Source organism: Rissa tridactyla, chromosome 2 (genome assembly GCF_028500815.1).
Source record: "Rissa tridactyla isolate bRisTri1 chromosome 2, bRisTri1.patW.cur.20221130, whole genome shotgun sequence".
Taxonomy (NCBI): domain Eukaryota; kingdom Metazoa; phylum Chordata; class Aves; order Charadriiformes; family Laridae; genus Rissa; species Rissa tridactyla.
This window is the reverse complement of record NC_071467.1, coordinates 150,354,296-150,373,086: the sequence shown is the minus strand read 5'-3', so window position 1 is coordinate 150,373,086 and position 18,791 is coordinate 150,354,296. Positions and strand designations below refer to the sequence as shown.

The window sequence follows — 18,791 nt, the reverse complement described above, 5'->3', positions numbered from 1 at the left end:
TGTCATTTCCTGTATTCACCACAAATTGTGTCTTACATCTTAGACATCTTTCCTCTTCAAACTGGCATGTGCTTTCTAGTGAGAAGCTTTCACAGATTAACTTCTTTCAACGGGAACAATTCTCTTGGATATTCTTTACTAGGCTATTACAAATAAAAGGACTGTCTCAGTCTTGGACGTCTTCACTGAAAGAGAAACACAAGTGATCTCCAGTATTAAGGTGTGTTAGTTCAATTGCAAACCAGGCAATTCACTGTGCATGTGTACTTTGAAGAGAAGTGACTTAGACACTCACTGTAGTGAGGTCTTTTAAATATACAGTCCATTTTATTCCACAAACTTCCCCTCAACCTAGAAAATGTAACTGATATCACAGTGATGAATCTAGTAGAAGGAATGCATTCTGCTGAAGCACGCTATGAAAACTTGCGTTTTGTCCTGTTTTACTTTTTTGTGGTCTACTCTAATTTTGTGTAAATATTGCCTTTATAGTAAGGAACCAGACCACAAATTCAGTGAAGTACTTGTCATTTATCTTCATTAGAAAAGCTGAAAAATAAGTGCTTTAATACCTATTCTGGATTGAGACGCTTTAAAAACCACCACCTTCATAAAAAGATTGATTGACAAAATAAAACTGCAGCAATATTCTGTAGCAGTAAATTGCAGATATTTGTTTTAATTGGCACTTCTCCATTTTCCTAACTTTCTTAAAATTATCAAAATCCAGTTCCTCATTTTTTGTAATTCTAGAGAAGATAAATGTTCACCTCACTAAACTTAAAGAAAGATAAGAACACCACCCCTTCACTGTTACGAAATTCAGTGGGTTTTCATATCTATTGTGTCATTGATTACAGATAATGTAATTTTGCTTACTAAACGGTTTGCAGACAATTATTTCAGCTTTATGTTTATGCAATGCAAAAATGACCATGTAATGTGAAATAAAGCTAATTTTAACCAATGGGCTTTTAAAAATCTATATCAGTCATGTATAATTAGAGCATTATATATCTTAAAGTTTCATATTGGATTCTTTCTGTATATGTGCTCTTAAAACAACCAGATGCAGACCTATGTGTGGCATGAGGAGAGCTGCTTCTTCCCAAAGACAAGAAGAAATCCATGTTGACTTATTTGAAAAGTGCAGGAGCTCCCTCTTCTGGCTTAGAGTGCTTTAAATTCAAAGTTTATGGGAACGTTCTCAATTCAACATATTAAAAAGATATCTTATTTTGACTACTTATATGCAGAAATGTGTTTCTGGTATCTTTGCGGTCATGGTAAAACTTGGTGTGGCCCTCAGATGCCCATTTGGACTCCGCTCCAAGCGCAATATCAATGTTTCTAGAGCCTTGCTTTGTACCATCATAGACAGCATACCACCCTCTGTCAGTGTGGTGTTGCTGGGATGGTCATGACAGCAGTAGTTAATGTAGGAGTAGGTTGCAGTTCCAATATGATCTCTTCATTTAAGACCCACCTGAGCTTTTCACAACTGTTAACAGTAATGTGAGTCCTTGATGGTCATTTGGTACAAAGCCCTATAAATCATCATACGTTTAGAAAGGAGGAGAAGTGAGGCCTTTTAAGAACATTGAAAGGGCTTTGAAGTTTTTATATATATATTTATTTTTTTATATATTATATAATATATATTATATATAAAACATGTATTTTATATTATACAATATATATTTTATATATTATATAATCTATGTTTTATAATATGTTACATTTTAATATATATTATGAAACATATTTTTATATATTATAAATTATTATTTTATTATAATATTATAAATTATTATAATATAATTATAAATTATAAATAAAATAATTATAAAAATTATTATTTATAAATAATGTATTTTTATATTTTTATATATTTGTATATATATGTGTATGTATATGTATACACACACCGTGACCCCTTCTATCTCCTTCCCTCCTGTTCATGTCTAGGGAGTGGTAGGAGAAAGGAAGTTTCATTGCTGTTTGTGTTTTTTCAGTCATTCTCTTTTCATAGCCTCTTCAATGTTGCAAGTCCTCAGAGAAATGTTATAGTTCTGTAGATATTTACATTTGGTAGGGCAGCACCTGAGTCTTTCATGTGACATCGTTCCCAAGGGTAGGAACCTAACTGGAAAAGGTGGCACTGGGGACAGACCTCTGTCATAGCTGTTTTTAAAAAAAAAAAAAAAAAAAAGTCTAGTGAATTCCTGAATTCTGAGAATGCAGGATGATAAAAAGTAACTATTCAACTGACCTCTATCAGTGTTGTACCTTCAAATCGTCTGTCAAAATAGGAGCCAAGAGTGCCAGATGAGCCCTAGCTGCTGTTTAGTTCATTATCTCAAGGATACTAATGCAAGGAACACACATCAACACATACTTGATACCAGTTACTTTGCAGTGACTAATTTTTGTACAATATATGTGGTTCCTCAAGTAGCTGCACTTAGCTGAATTCAGTTACCTGCCATCCCTCTATTTTTTGGGCTTCCTAGGTATTTTAGCTTTTGAATTCAGAGGGAAGATTGAACTGCCCCTGGGTATCCCCTCTCATGGGAGCACAAGGGAGTATGTGACATGTACAGGAACAGCGCACATTCCTGTTTTAACTTCTCCAGTGCCATTAGGGAATCTTCAATGACACCATCACAAAGAAACGTATTTACTGTAGAATATTTTTTTCCATTGCTTCATCAAAACTCCTGTATTCACTATATTTTTCATAGCATCAGGTTTTTTTAAATGTTTCTACACTTTTATTTAGCTATACTTGCTGGAGCAGGTATGCTAATTTGTATAGCATCACCTTTGTCATTGCCTAATAATAAACTGCAAGTTGTGTGAGTTGGAGAGGCCACTATGAATAACAGAAAATGTCAAAGGTTTACTATCAAACTGCTTAGCTCTGATTTATACAGTTTCAGAAAAAATACTTTGGTATTTGTAGCAAATGCCAAAATAGAATCAATGCAGTATTGTTCACCTAGTTAGAATTGCAAAATCCAGGAAATGCAAACATTAAGTTTCCAACAGCAACATTAACTTGGACTCTTTGCATATCCTGTGTTTTCCTGGTATACATTAAGACATAAAGTAATGTATTAAGCTGTGAGTTGAACAAGAAAAACAGAAAAAATTCTTCATGTAGGTAACACTGCCAAGTTAAGTTCTGTTACCATTTCTGTTTATTGACCCTTTATCATTTTGAAATATTTTCTTCATAAAGACTGAATATTATTTTTTGGCCAAATGAAGAAAAATCTGAGAGGTTGTCTTCACTGCAGTGTGAACTTGACGTAGTTTACCCTTTGCCTTAAATCTGACTCTTCTTCATCCATCAGTATCTCATATTTGAATTAAGGGGCTTTTAAACTTGAAAATATGACTTGAATCTCAGAGGCTGGTGCTCTGATTGCAATGGGAATGTAACAGCCTATATAGGTTGGCAAGACAGAACTTTAAATTAATTCTAATTGATCTATTTTCTGCTAATTAAATTTGTACATAACTAAAATGTGCAGAATGACTGACTGTACTCGTAGAGTAAATCAAGCTTAAAGTGTTGCAGTAAAGATGAACTCTAACCATATCTCTTTGAATTATAACATATAACTTTGGAAACTATATATATAATTGGTTCCAAAATTTTTAGGGAGTGTTCCAGATGTTACTGAGTGTTGATTAAATGTAACTCAGAACACGGGAAAGTCCTGCTCTGGGGGGGGTTCCAGCCTGGAGATGGTACAGAGCTGCAGGCAGAAAAATCTCCCCATCTGATCTGTCTCTATCTGTGACACTTGCATGTGTCATAAACTTAAGGTTTCTTGCCCGTGTGAACGCGGCTAATCCATGTTCTAGAAGAAAGGGAAGAGCCTTAAAGGAGATATTTGGAGAATAGTAAAGCAAGGGCTTGCTGGTCAAGAATAGATTTGGGAAGTGAATCTAGGTTTTGTAAAGCAATGGTGTGAAAAACATGGAGGGCCATTAGGGCTGCAGCAGTGGTGGAATGGGAGTGGAAATGGAGACAGGACAAAGCAAAAACTGTAAGGGAAGTAAGAGCAAAGTGTCAGGAGGTGGGGATGTTTGTAAAGAGAGGGGTAAAGGTAAGTTTTGTTAGTGGAGGATCACGAATTCATGACAAGAATAGCAAGTACATCGCAGTGTCACCCAGGGAAAGGGTAAGATGGAATAGGTGTGAAGCAAGAAACTGCAAGATGGAATTGTGACAGCAAGGTCTGAGATGGGGGAGCTTCACTCCTAGAAAGAGGGACATAGAGAAAATTAAGATAATAAAAATTGAACTGGAAGGAAGCGTGTCCTGTGTGACAAATCACATGGTGGGCTCGATGCAGTGGTACTCCTAGAGCTTGCCAAGGAGGAAGAGGAGGAGGGGAGGGTGTGAGGCAGGAGGAGAGCTTTGCAGTGACATTGGGAGTTAAATAGAATTGGAGAATTCAAGGATGAAGAATGGCCACAGGGAGGAACAGAAGACTGCAAGGAGTGTCTGGCATGCTTGATGCACCAGTAGTGCAGAGGCTCTGGAAGAGCTATTCAGCTTCACCTTTGTTTTCTTCTACGAACTGAGTATTCAAGAGCAATTTGGCTTGCAAAGCTTATAAAGTTCTGGAAATCAAACACACGTACTTCCTCTGACTAGCTCTCTGTCCGTGTGTGGTAGTTTGTTTTTACTGAGCACATGCACACGTAAAGTAGTTGTTTCTTACACTCAACATGCAACTAATAAATTACCACTTAATCAATCAAAACTTTTTCCAATATTCAGCTAAAGGCATATGCTTTTTAGATTGCTTATATTAAATTTTAAAAATTCCCATTAAAGAAAGCAACCTGAAACTGATTAAAGTGAAAATTACTGTAGTGAGGGTTTTTTTGGTAAAAACATATATTAAGAAGTGGGGTTTATTCTGCTTTTGCTCTCAGAAAAAAGAATACATATTGTTTAGTTATTCATTCATTCATCCTTTCCCTTTACCCATCTTCTCCTCCATCAAAAAAAAAAAATCATCACATTTTGACAGAAGTGCATTATGGAAAGTTATGCTGAACGAAGGAGAAGTGTTCAGAAGATTAGTTAATCTGAAAGAGAAGGGATGGTCAAAACTTTTGTCTTCTGTAATAGAATATGGAAGCATTGTAGAACGTTTGTGCCTCACCTAGCTCTAGAGGAGTATAAAATTTTGGGTTTGAAAAATAAATCAATGAATTTTTTCTTGAACATTTACTATTCTATTAAGCATGGCCTTAATCCTGTTTTGATTTCTATTGGTTGGAGATTTTTCCATCAGCTTTTGTAGATGTGGGATAAAACTGAATTATAATACTAAAAAAATATGGACTGTATTTCTAAAATGGAAGTTGCAGAGCCTTTTGGTGCATAACTTGTATAATTGTCTGTTAGGGAGAGTTGAGGTTATCAGATAACTCATTGCAGCAGGTTTTGTTGAACCTTAACAGTTGGACTTCATGATCTTAAGGGCCTTTTCCAACCTAAATGATTCTATGATTCTCACTTACAGAAATCTGTTAAAGTTGCCACTTTTTTTTTTCCAGTATTTTGGGGGGCTGGTAACATTTATCATTTACTTTAGTTTGTTACACTCTTCAAACAGACTGTCAAGAAACCGTGCCAGAACAAAACTGTTTGTGCAGGTAATTAATGGAGAGGCTGTGGTACCTGCTGACAGGTATTTTCCAAGAAAAGGAATGGTTTGCAGCTAGGGGAAAAGTGTTAAAAGCGTACCCAAACCAGTAACTCAAACCAAAAGAGCAACCTTTGATCTGAAACATAGTTTAGGTCACATTTTAATGAATAGCTTTATTAAACTAGTTTATTAAACTAATATTATTCTGTCAGTTGGTACATTTTATTTGCAGAAAATTGGATCTGTCTAAGGGTATCTGACATCTACTGCAGTGATGCTGTTTTAAATTAAACTGGTAGCTTTAGTGTATGTATTTAAAGGAATGTTTTCATACATTTAAAGGAATGTGCTCAGTTCCAACACTGACATTTAAAATCTGAGCCTGGACAGAGCTCATGTCGGGTTTTTTGTGTTAAAGACAGGGAAGGTGCAGGTTGCAAACAGTCTTGCCACTGTTGCAATTTTATCTAATGCTGCTTATTGAATGTATTTCAATTGTTTTAAGGCAGCGAGGACCTGTCTAAAACTTTTAATGTACAATAAATTATTTTACATTTTAATATAGTCTATATTTTTTCTATTTTTGTTTTGCATTAGATTGACTCATTATTGAAAGAATGTACTTTACAGTTGTATTTAGAAAGGGTTCAGATAAAGGTGGTATCTAGATAAGCAGGTTTTATGTTATGATCCCTGTTTGGGCAAAGGACAAGAACAATCTGGATGAAATCTGGGAGATCAGTTTCGGTCTTGCTATTGTAGTGTCTAGGTAAGTGAGATTTTTCCGATTGACGCAGGATTAAGCTCTTCAGGAGGAGGAATGTATTTACCGAAGTTCTGAAGGAAGTAAGTCCTGTGTTGTGCTCTCTTTTTCCCTCTCCTGCTGTCTTCTGAGCCTTTGAACAAATTCAGTCCAACATGACAGAGGAGGAAAAGTTTTGATTATATTAATTTCCAGAGTGACCAGAGTTGTGTGTCATCTGTTAGTGACTCAGTGAGGGAAGGTTCTAGTGGGAGCTCATCCTTCAAGAGGAACAGAATAAAATTAAAAGGCCCAACCATGTAGCCTAGACACTAAAGTCAGTAAGGCCATTGGAAATCAGCCTTGCTTTGTTCTGGTGGTGATCAAACTGTTCATTATAGTGAGAGCTGAGCACTCTCGGAAATAACCACCACAGACTAATGGGGATTCATTTCTAATGTCTTAATGTTTTTCAGCACATGACTTCTTCAGTACTCATCTTTTTTTAATAGTAATTTGGGGGTTTATCATTTAGGTCATCTTTCTTCCCCATCTGTAAAAATCTTCCAGTAAGTGGAAACTGGAGAGATCTCTTTTCTGATGCATTGGGGTTTCACAGTTGAATTTGAGCCATGGAAGTATAAGTCACACTCCCAAGATATTATGAGTTCAGAGGTATGGTTTTTCCAAACCGAATATTTGTTAAAGATGCCTCCACAAATGTATGAATTAAAAGTCAAGCAGTTTTACATTCTCAATGGATGCTTAAGAGTGTCTAAATTCTTATCTGTTATTCTCAGAGCCTTTTAATAAAGCGAGGTTGTTTCTAACATCCCCATGGGGTAAGCTAAAAAGTTACATAAGCTAAGCTAAACAAGATGGAGAGCACTGCTATAACACTATACAGAAAAATATTATGCAGAAGCTTTAAATTCTTTTGATGACTGAAGACTGGTGTGATGGCAAGACTAGTAGAAAGCTAGTGAAGGCAGCTGTTATTCTTCTCAATTTGGGACAGTCCATGTTCTCTACGTTGGTGTATTAGTCAATAACATTTGGTAGTTGCCTAGATATTCCTATTTTTTCCTTGGACTCTATACCCACAGGTTTTTTTGCCGCTCTTTCTGTTTCCATTATACCCACAGTTGAGTGAGTCAGAGGCACCTTCTTGCTTCTGCAGTGCCTTTGAAGTCCCATCACATCTGTGCGCTATGTCCTTTATGCAGTAATTCCAGCTCAAGATTTTTCTGAGGGTTCCTGCTGACAAGGTGCATGTACCACCTACAAGGGTGGCTGAGCAGCTTTGGAAGCCTGTCAGGAGCCACCAGCGGGTTCCAGTAGCCTGTCAGAGACCCTGTGATTGAGGAGGTGGAAACTTCCTCAGAAGACATTAAGGATTCAATAGATCTCATTATATTACAACTTCCAAGAGAGTAGACCACCATTTTCAATTCAGATTTTGTCTACTGAAACAGATTTACTTCTCCCAGTCTAGAAAACCTCCTTTGGCAATTTCCTGTGCTGACTAGGTTTTGGAGACTTGTATACATGTCCCTAGTCATTCAATTACTTGAGGCCCCATGATGAATACAAGACTGAATGGCTGTCAAATTTCCTGTCTCCACATGAAATCTCTATCTGGTAGTTCAAATACCATTTGCAGGCATACTGGCTTAGTTCTGGAAATCAATGTTACAGCCTTTATAACTGTAGCATCCCTTAGAAAAACACGTTGAGTGTTTCTTGTATCAAACAACCGGGACTTAAGTCCCGTGTGTCCCATCCCCCCTCATTTGTAACATTGCTAGGTTCATGCTTCTTACGTATTTACCTATTTTTAAATCAGTCAAAAGTCTTCAGCCTGCTTTTTAAATGTGAAGAAAATAAATTTATATTCATTAAAGTGCCAAAAATATTAAGTAACTTGTAAAATAACCTTTTAGAAATAAATATTGTGCAGTTCATTGAGGTTTGGATGGGGAGTCAAAGGTAGAACCAAATCTTGATGCGTGCTGTCTCCAAATGCATGATTTGAATCCTTTACCTACCTCATCTCTTGTAGAAAAATGAACTTGACTAAAATAAAATGTATGCGTGACTAATGGTGTCACTTCCATTCCAAAGCAATAGAGGATGCTAGAAAGAAGCTACTAAAGCTAAAAATGTGTGGAAGAGTGTTCATCTTGGCACTGTTCGACTGGCTCCAACCCTGCTATTTTATCTTATCTGCCTAGAACTGTCCATCGTTACTAGTCTTCCTGTAGTGACAACATGGGTCATCAGGGACAAGATTTATCCCCTCATTCTTAGGTAAGGGGCCTCTCTTATTTGTGGCATATGCAGAAAAACGGTTCCCTGGGAGAGGTGTAATTTGAGGATTTTGCAGTTTTGGAAGTCGTTCCCTGGAGGCTTCTGCCCCGCTCCTGGCTATTTATAACTGGGGGGGTTTGGCACCCCGGTAAATTCTGTCACCTTAATAAGCCTGGCGGCGAAGCAAACTAGAACGGCGTCTGGCGTGGTGGATGTGCTTGTGCAGCGTGCAGGAGCCGTTGGAAGGCAGGGAAACCTCGCTCTTCCTCTCACAGACATCTAGTTTGGGGTTTTATTTAATACCAATTCAAGCAGAAAGCCCTAGAAATAGAACCGTCATTCATTATGCAAGTAAATACAGGCAGAAATAACGAAAATGTAGTTTACTGTTAAATTTTAGTTAGTTATTTCATTTTATACTGTTGTGATCAAAAGCAGAAATGGTTGACGTTGGAACCTTTCGAGGCGCTCCTCTCCATAGCTGGGCAGTCCGGTGAGGCGCGGCCGGGCCGGGCCCCGGTGAGGCGCGGCCGGGCCCGGCCCGGCGCCCCCCGCCGCCGCTAGGTGTCAGGCGCCGCGCACGGCCGCGGGCCCGGTGGAAAGTGCCCGGCGTGTGAGGGGCCTGCGCGGCTCTCGCTGTTTCCACACGGCGGGTGCCAGCAGAACCCGATACGGTGTGATATATAGAAGCAAGGTACGAGTGGAATAATGAAATTTCAAAAATAAGCCCTTTTTAGAGGCTGGTTGTAACAGTCCTGCTGGGTATTGTAAATGCCTCAGGTGCACTTGATACTGCTGTTACGTTCCTGGCGTTGGCTTCTAATTTTTATGGAAAGATGGATTGAACTTCAATTTAAGAATATTCGGTAATCCCTCTCAGGACATACTGTAACAGCTGGTATTTCTGTGTTGCAGCAAATCGATTCCATACAGCAGTCAGCAATGCCTATGGCTGGGCTCCGGCAAAAACTTCCAAAGCATTTTAAATAGAGCGAGCCAAAGAAAATAACATCATCACTGCAAAAATGTAGCTTAATTTGCAAGTTAGAAAAAAAAAAATAAATCCCTGTTCTATTCCAGCAAAATATTAAGCATTTTACTGGTAAGGATTTCATCAGGTCATTTATTTTTCATTAATATATATTTAGGATCTAGTGGGAATAACTTTGTGCCGTATATAAGTTTCTTAAATAATAATGAGCTTGAATTTTTTTAATATTGAATGATTTACCGTGAAATAAAGAAAAATAAAGAAACCATCAAGTTTAAATACATGACATGTACGTAGATCAACAAGACATTCCACATTTCGCAGTGAACTTTTTAAGGGACCTGAATTTCTATTTAATAATAATGCACCTTTAATGAGAATGCCTTGCCTGTTTGGGTTGGTTTTTTTTTTTAATAAACAAAAGTACTTTAAGCTGCATATAAATCTAAGATGTCCTATTAATAGTAAATCATTTTATTTTAACCAGTTTCTTACATGCCTGAAAACTAAAAATGCCTCCATCCTTCGTACGGCTGTAGTCGTGTGCTCACACTAGGGACTGTAAGTGAGCTTAGAACATGACTTCTTCTTTATGGCGCTTGTATGTGTTAAAAAGAAAACAAGCAGAATTAATGCAAAGTGAATATGTTCCTTCTTAATTGGTACAGCGTGTCCTTGGCCACGATGTTTCTATTTTTTCTCTTTTTTTTTTCTTTTAAACTGCACCCTGGCTAGCTTTGCATATCGATGTTTTACAACTTTGTCATCATAAGATGAGCTTTCAGTCTGAAATAATTAACTTTCCTATGTCTTTTAAATTTTAAGTTAATGGATTTTGTGCTGATTTGATGAATGTCAAATTATTTTTCTGGAAGTTGATGCTTTTTTAGTGAAAACTCACTTTTTTTTCTTCACCACAAACTTTTATAACTAAGAAAACCTCAAAACCCTAATAAAACAATCTTAATAGATAGGTCTTTAAGTTCTACTTGATCCTTTTCATCATAGAAGTTATCCAGGGCTGTAACTTCTGCTGTATTTGCTACCTTAAAAAAAAAAAAAAAAAAAAAAAAGCAGGTTCACTGGAGTTTGAAAGCTGACATGCAAAATCTTTCTTCGGGTAAACACTTCGGGGAGAAAAAAAAAAGAACTTAAAGATGCCAAACTGTTTAAACTATAGGCTTGTGCCTAGGGACGAGTTAACAACTAGCTTATATCTAATTGATTTAAAACTTACTAAACAAAATCTTGTGGGTGGCCCTTAATATGTTGCAGTACTTTTAGCAAAGTGGGGATTTCTTTGGTGAAAAACAAAATTTTGAACAGCATACAGTGTTTACAGCACCTGTATGTTACTCTTCCACAAGACTGTTGCCAAGTACAAATGTGTCCAAAAAATGCACTTTCAGAGCCAAGATGACTTCAAAAGTCATTCTGATTAATATGAATGTGTTTAAAAAAAATACAAAACAACAAAAACCAAACTGGCAGCAGCAGCAAAATGTTCTTCTATTTGTTTATTTTTTTATGCTAAAGCAGAACTATGCTGCTTGCTTTGTTCAAGGAAATCTGGAGAAAACCCGTTTTCTGTTAGCTTCTACTTCTCCCTCTTCCTTTCTTCTGCCTGCAAACACATCAGACCCCGTCCCTGCTATTAGTAAACATTTCCAGTCTTAACTCTGAATTTCTTTTCACAAGTTTGTGTTCCAGTTTCATATTTTAACGTACTTGAATTTAAATATATTCACTTATACTTGAAATTGGTTTTTACTTTTGTTATATTTGCTCTCAATTTTCTTCAATGACTTTTTAAAAGAAAGACCCAAAACTGAGTATCAGTAGGCCTGTGGAATAATTAAAAAATGTGTCTTAAAAAAATACTGACTTTGTAGTAATGAATTACAGAAAGATTCCTTAACGTCGTCTGCATGATAATAGCTCCATCAACTTCACAAATCAAACTGCTATTTACCTTAGAGAAGTGTTTGCCCAGTCCTGCTTTTTACAACTTTAGTTAAAATTCAGATTATATTTCCAGATTACAAATAAAAGTTGCATGTCAGATCTTAAATGAACTGAAAACAAATAAAAGGAGGTTAAGTAGAAACATTCAATAAATTACCATGTGAGTAAGCAATTATTTTTTTTTTCTGTGATAAGTAGTAGCAAAATTTGAGTGACTTAAATTATTCATTGTTTTAATAAAGTAGCCCTAGACTTTATTTCCAAAATACCCAATGTGCTGGAGTTAAAGAGTATAATTTACATGAGAGAAATGTGTTAAATTATTTTTACAGCAGAATGGGATTATAGGCTAGACTGAAGAAAACAAAACTTGTTTCACCCGGGCAAAAAAAATATCTTAACAGTCATAAATAAATGCAAAGCACTTTGTTTTGAGAGTCTTAAATCAAAAACTTGTTTTGTGATAATGACTGGATTTGGTTAGCTGCAGTAATTTACAGTTTAACAATATTCTTAATTGTAAAATTCTGTTTCTGTTCTTTCTAGGAGAAACCGGGAGATAGCATAAATCTTCGTAGACAACTTGGCTGCAAGCAGTTACTCTGAAATTAACTTCTGCCTTCTGGCTGCAGAGCGCTAGTCTGACGGTCCTGCGTGATACTCTGCAGACTAAATCATGCCAGCGTTATCAGCTGGATCTGGAAGTGACACAGGTATGCAAGCCAGGGAGGACTGCATGCTTCCTCCAGATCTTATTTGTTAAGTCTACGGTCTCTATTTCAAGAAATCATCAAATAAGATAATTAATTATGGTCTCAACAGATGCTTAATTTAACACTTTAAACATAACCTTTTCTCCCTGAAGTTAATTTAGATACATGAAACACAACAGGTAAAATAAATTAATTTTTAAAAGTCCCACCATCATCATCTTCCTTTCCATCCCCAACCCCCCGAAAACAACAACTCCAAACAGATATTATATATGGATCTGAAGAACTTGGATTCGCCTCTAAGCATGGTTCCTACAATGTTAACTTGAAAAAGTAGGAGGGGAAAAAAAAAAGATGATATCATACATGCCTTAATATTTGCAGCAGTCTAGACTATCCCCTCTGTGAGTTACATTTATCAGTGGAGTTATTTCTGAACACAGACTATTTAGTTTTGACACTTCTTTAACAAATTAGGAGAAGAAAAAGACCGTCTGAAGTTCTCTTCCTTCCCTTGCCTTCCATGTCAGAGTCCAGTTCCTGTCACTGACTGCAGGCAGTGGGAGTACAGATATGTAGCTTTCCGTAGTTTTCACCTTCTTTGTTGCAATATTAGGCTATATTCAAAGGTTAAATCTCATCTTGCTGTTGTGCGTGCATTCTCTTTGTCTGACAATATTTTTGTCCCTTTTTTAGTTAGTATTTTTGCTTGAGGGTGTTTGGTAAATAGGTGATCTGGCTGAGGTTACAGTACGAAGATCCCTGCTTTCCACCCCAATGCTTGTTATTCTAGATCACATAAATTTATACAGCAGGATTTTGAAAACAAAGCGTGAGATTTCAAGTCAGGAAACAAAAAAATATGTATGTAAGAAGCTGCATTTGATTCTTATTTTAAACAGACTGAACAGTGCAGTGATTTTTTTTTTCCACACCTCAGGTCTGTGCAAAATTTCTCTTAGATTAAAATATTAATCTTTAGAGTTGGGGGTGTGTGTTTACTTATTTATTTATTCATTACCATGGGGAGGGAGGGTTGTGTTTGTTTTTATTTGCTTTGTCTCCCTATTCCTGTGCTTAAGGGATTTGACTATTAGCTTGCCAAAGCCTACCTCTACACACCTGTCTCTTTTCCTCCTTCCCCCATGGAAATAAGTGCAGTTGAAGCTGCTCAGCGTGCTAAAGGTGAATTTTGGAAGACTTATCAGGGTCTCCTCTGAGCTGATTTTCCATTCTGGATCTTTGCTTTCTTCATCACGCAACCTTTTGTGTCCTTCCAAAATGTGCCTTAATTTTTTTCTTATTATTACTTGGCCAAATGCTTTCTGACGTTTCAGAAGTCTCAACAACATGTTGAGATGAACAGCAGGGGGATATGTGATGACTGGTGCCTGATGCTGACAACTTTGCTTGTTTTATTGTTTAAGGAATGGTAACATGTCCAAAAATAATAGTCATGGACATTCCCTGAATAGAGAAAGAAAAGGTCTCCAAAAAGTGGGGAAAAAATTGTAATTCTTAAATTGTGTATGTTAAAACGTCTCTAGAAACATGTTTTATTGTTCTATTCAATGCATGTGATGCATTAAAAATGCATCTTTAATATTTAACCCAAATACACCTTTAATAATTATGGTGTGTGGTAATGCTCAGTTATCTCTATTCTCCCAGGCAATCTATATTAAAATGTGATATGCACCATTAATGGCTTACTGTTAAATGATACTGCTTTTAAAATCCAACTTGTTTTCTGCTGCAAGTTGTAAATTGTTTCTTTAAATAAAAATTGGCATTTGGAAGGAAAAGAGAATTATTTTCTTCCAGTTTCTTTATGGTATTTCCTAATAGGGATGATAGGTATTTAAGTATTTTTTGAATAATTACATCGAACTGTGCTTTCTGTCCTGGTTATAATACAGGTGGTTTCTAGTCAGAGCCCCGCTTTTCTGTTATTACCATCTGTCTGAAATTAAAAAAAAAAAAAAGAGAAGCACAAAAAAAAATTTGGATTTTCTTAATTGTGTTGTTCCTTGGTGGGTGGACTAGTTTTTCTCTTGCCTTGCCTGCATAAACCCGTGTAATGAGTTGAAACTGCTGTAGTCCATGAGAAGACTATCTGGGATGCTGTAGAGTTAGCAAGTCACTTACTGGGGACATAACAAAAATGCACTTCTAGGGTAGAGATGCCACTTCATTTAGTCTGTCTGCTGAGACCGTTTTATTAGTGCATTCAAACAAAACCCTGACCTAGCTTATTTTTGTTGCTGTTGTATCCTGGTGAAGTAAAAATAAACCTGGATTTAAAAATGAGTGAAAGAATTCATTGAGGACTAGTAAATAGAAACGTATCATCTGTGAATATCAGAAAGTTGCCAAGTCATGAACTACTGGAAACTCGGACACTAGTATGGAAGCATTGATGATTTTTTTTTTCTATATAGTCTTAGGCATCAGACCACTGTCAAACGCAGGATAGTGTTCATGATGTGCCATATTTGATCAGCCTGAAGGTTGACCTTCTTGTATTAATTTTACATTGCTTTTACTTTGTCAACAGACTTTTTATTAGGGATGTCACCATGTCCTTGCAGCTGCTTTCTTCATATACTTACACCATGTTTTAACCTGTATGTTCTGAACACAGACCATGCCTTTTAAATCTGTTTTGAGAGGCATTTACCAGACTTTAAACTGTGATAAATTAAAAGCATGGCTACAATATTTTCAGTCTTTTGTTTAAAACATTTGTTTTAATTAATTTAGATTCATCAAATGACTTTGAAATTAATTTTGTACCTTACCAGTCTGATCTGGCTTCTTAACTTTAAGACAGAGAAGGGCTTATGTGTACACGTGTCTTTCTTTTCCACTCTCCCTTAGCCATTTAGAAGCTCTATTTTTATATAATAATAATCAAAATTATTTGTTGTTTATAACACGTGCATGATCGTGCTCCTCCCTTAAGGTTTATAGCCCTGTCAGTGTCAGGTCAAAGTTATCTTAAAGCGACTATCTTGAATGGAAGGCTGAGCTCCTGCCTGAGGCTGCATCCGAAGCTTTAAATATTTTCTGTGTTGCAAAGGTCTGCTTGAACTCTGTGTGCAAGCCCATCAAATAGAGTTTGAAGACTGAGCAAGACTTGCACTTTTGCAGGTAAAGCAAGTCTGCAAGATCTGGCATTCACTTATCTAATATATTTAGGAAGATTTAAGTTTCCAGAGCTGGCTTCACAGTAGTTGATGGCAGCTTCGTTGCTGACTTTGGTAGAGCCAAGATGACATCATTATGCTTTAAGTGTTGTTTTAGTGTGAAAAACATCATAAAATTGGTACAGATTTCTTTCCTTTCAGCCCTGTATCAAGCTTGCTCAGCTGACGAGTTTGAAAATGCTTTTCTGTTTGTCCTTAAAAACTAGTGCACAAATGTGCAAAGCAGACTTTGTGTTTTTGATTCATGTATTGTCAGCAGGAAAATCATATTTATGAGACAAGTTTGGCCACCAAGTAAAACTGTGTGAGATTGCTTAACTATAATGAAAGGCAGAAGCAGTTCATGAATTTGCATATTGTAAATTATAGAAAGAAAAAAATGCACGGGGCTTATATTAGTTTTTTCTTGAATACGTATAGGAGCTAATGCTGTGCCAGATAGTGGAGTTTGTTCAGTATTACAAGCCTGTAAAACTGAATACATGTTAGTTTTTTAAATAAAAAAAAAACCCAACACATTTGTTACTAACCAAATTGTAAGTTCATGTGGCCTTTAAAATAGTCCTTGTTTTGGTGTTTTCTTTTCTGTTTTGTATCACACAAAATAAAGATATGAAATTTGTTCTAAATGTTGGGTATTTTTCCAGACAACATTTTTAGTAGTGTATTCTGTGATTCTTTAAAAATTATCTTGATCTCTGAAGCTGCATGCTGTTGATGTGCATATATTGAATACTGGTAGAAATATTTTGCTAGAATATTATGTTGATATGGTAGTTCCATAGTCCATATGGATTATCTCCCAGTGAAATGAGACCACTGCAATCAATGCGAAGTTCAAAGATGATTTGCAGTCATCTGAACACCGAAAGATGCTATCCGTGCTTTAACTGTTTTCATATAGATGTATTCCCTTTATTTAATACTGATGCATTTTAATCAACTTGCCAGTTTTAACATAATCTCTTCTAAGAATGATTGATAATGAAAAGGATAAAAAGGTGGAGAGAAAAAAAAGAAATGGTAACACGAAGAAAAAGCTGAGCAGTTGGCTGAGCTGCGAGGGGGACATCACAAACATTTGTAGAGCAGGACAAATTAAGCTGAAGTGGCTAAAGATTTTAGCCTTCTAAATCAGTTTTCAGGACAAGGAGGGAGACAGAAATCAGGGAGTTCTTTTTTTACAGACTGTTTAAAAAAATGTAATAACATAAAATGGTGGCCAAAGATCTGGATTCGTTGTTATGAGATGAAGAGAAGGGGAATTTAGGAGAACAACGAAGGAAAGATTTCTGGGAGTAGCTCTTCCGTTGGAGGCTGCCAGGGTGAAGGCTTGCCGGGCGACTGAATGCTGCTCCAAGCTGCCTCTGCTTCCCCGCGGATGTGCCACAGTGGAAACGGAGCAGAGGGAAAGCCTCCACTCACCTGCTTCCCACTGTCCCTTACCACTTGGGCAAAGATGTGCCACAGTAAGTGGAGTATCAAAATGCCTTTGCCTGCATCATGATTTCAAGGCTACTTCAATTTTTCACCGCACTGAAATTCACAGATATGGCTAGATTTTCATGAAAACTGATACACTAGCAAAATTTATACTGAATTAATAAATAGAGCCAATATTTTACAGTGCATTCTTGAATTCTCCCCATCTCCAGCTGCCAGAGGCATTAAATGTCTTGTAGGCTAATGTTAATATGAAAGATTTGGGAAAGTATGAGACGTATGGCTACCTTTAATTGCTATCAGATTTAATTTTTAAAAATATAACTTGCTGGTGTTGGAAAGGGTATTTATTTTTGGTATCGACATACTTAGGGTGACTGTTGGAAAACTTGTTCAAAGTAGAATGAAATTTCTCTAAACTGTTCTGTTTGGGTTAATATTTTATATTATGCTAGGCTGATTCAGCAGTGTGGAATCAGAAAATGTGTGCAATTATATTTACTGATGTTAAACTCTTTAAAACTGTTACAGTTCTTGGACACAAACTTAAATTCAAATGGTCTGGCAGCTGCAACAATTTTTACTCAATTTTTTTCTTTTTTTTTTTGGTGAGCAACGTGCAGTTTTGTGGTAAATTTGAAAGTGCAGCAGCCTATGTTGTTTCTAACCAGAGGCTTAAGTGTATAGCTACATTTGTTGAACCAAAAGCGGTAATTACAGGAATGGTTGACAGTTCCTAGTGATGCCAGATGTCCTTTGCCGAGAGTGGACTACTGTGCTCTATGGCACAAGTGTAGCTGCGCCAGCACCCAGGTTAGCCAGCAGAGTGTATGTATTGTGTGCATGTATTGTGAGATGAAAGGTTCTGTGGCTTCTTAGCCCAACATCAGGTCAAGTATTGGCTGATTTAATAAAACTAAAGCTGTTAATCTCAGGGAAATTTAGTACTACTAAGACGCAGTGAGAAACTTCCCTGCCTGCAGTTCATTGCCTGCTGTGGAAGACAGCAGTTCAAATATGATTTTGTTTTCAAAATAACACATTGGTTTAACAAACAAACAAACAAAAACCACCTAAGTGCAGCATATTAATCTTAGGGATAAACTATGAAATGGTTTAATAATATCAGACAGTTTAATTTTCTAAACTTGTTTTCGAGATAAGATGATGATGTACCTGACTCTTGAAACTTTTGTATATTCCTATATAACTCTATAGACTTGTATATCAAGTGAATGTGTCTGTATGCATATATGACTGACTGATGTAATGGCATAACTTGAGTGTTAAACTTGAAACTCAGTCATACAGTGAGACACAGTACTGAAAGAATATGCATGTTTTTGGGCATCAGTACTGCCTAGGATTGTAGGACTTTTTCTTATACTCTCAAGACGTAGTAAGAAAGGTTGAGATACATGGTAATCAACTGACGTTTCCAGTAGTTTTAGGCATAACTGAGTTGAAAATAGTCTTGGCTTCTGTTGTTAGAAGTCTTTATTCAGTCTCTTAATGAAATATTATGTCCTCCTTGGCCACATTTAGTATTCCTCGCTACCCCTCCTCAGTTCCAAGGCTCTTAACCTTGCAAACTGTGACTAACAAGTTAAACATGGCGAGTGTGCCCAGTGACATCCTAGTGCTGGAATGAGTTCTTTCCTGCCTGCCTGCCAGGTCATTGCTATTGGCTCCTCTAGTGTTGATGAAGATCTAGATAGAAATAGACTCACCAAGCTG

The 18,791-nt window shown here is 36.7% G+C and overlaps 1 protein-coding gene across 7 annotated transcripts in view; it reads left to right on the top strand.

Moving 5' to 3' along the window:
• Positions 1-18,791, top strand: part of MPP7 (MAGUK p55 scaffold protein 7) — a 155,633-nt gene that overhangs the window by 29,609 nt on the left and 107,233 nt on the right. For all 7 annotated transcript variants that reach the window (XR_008464750.1, XM_054190547.1, XM_054190549.1 and 4 more), the window contains one exon: positions 12,236-12,402. Coding sequence is in view for 6 of the 7 variants with exons in the window: in XM_054190547.1 (XP_054046522.1) it covers positions 12,366-12,402 (37 nt within the window). In the remaining variant the exon portion in view is untranslated. The remainder of the gene's footprint in view (positions 1-12,235; positions 12,403-18,791) is intronic.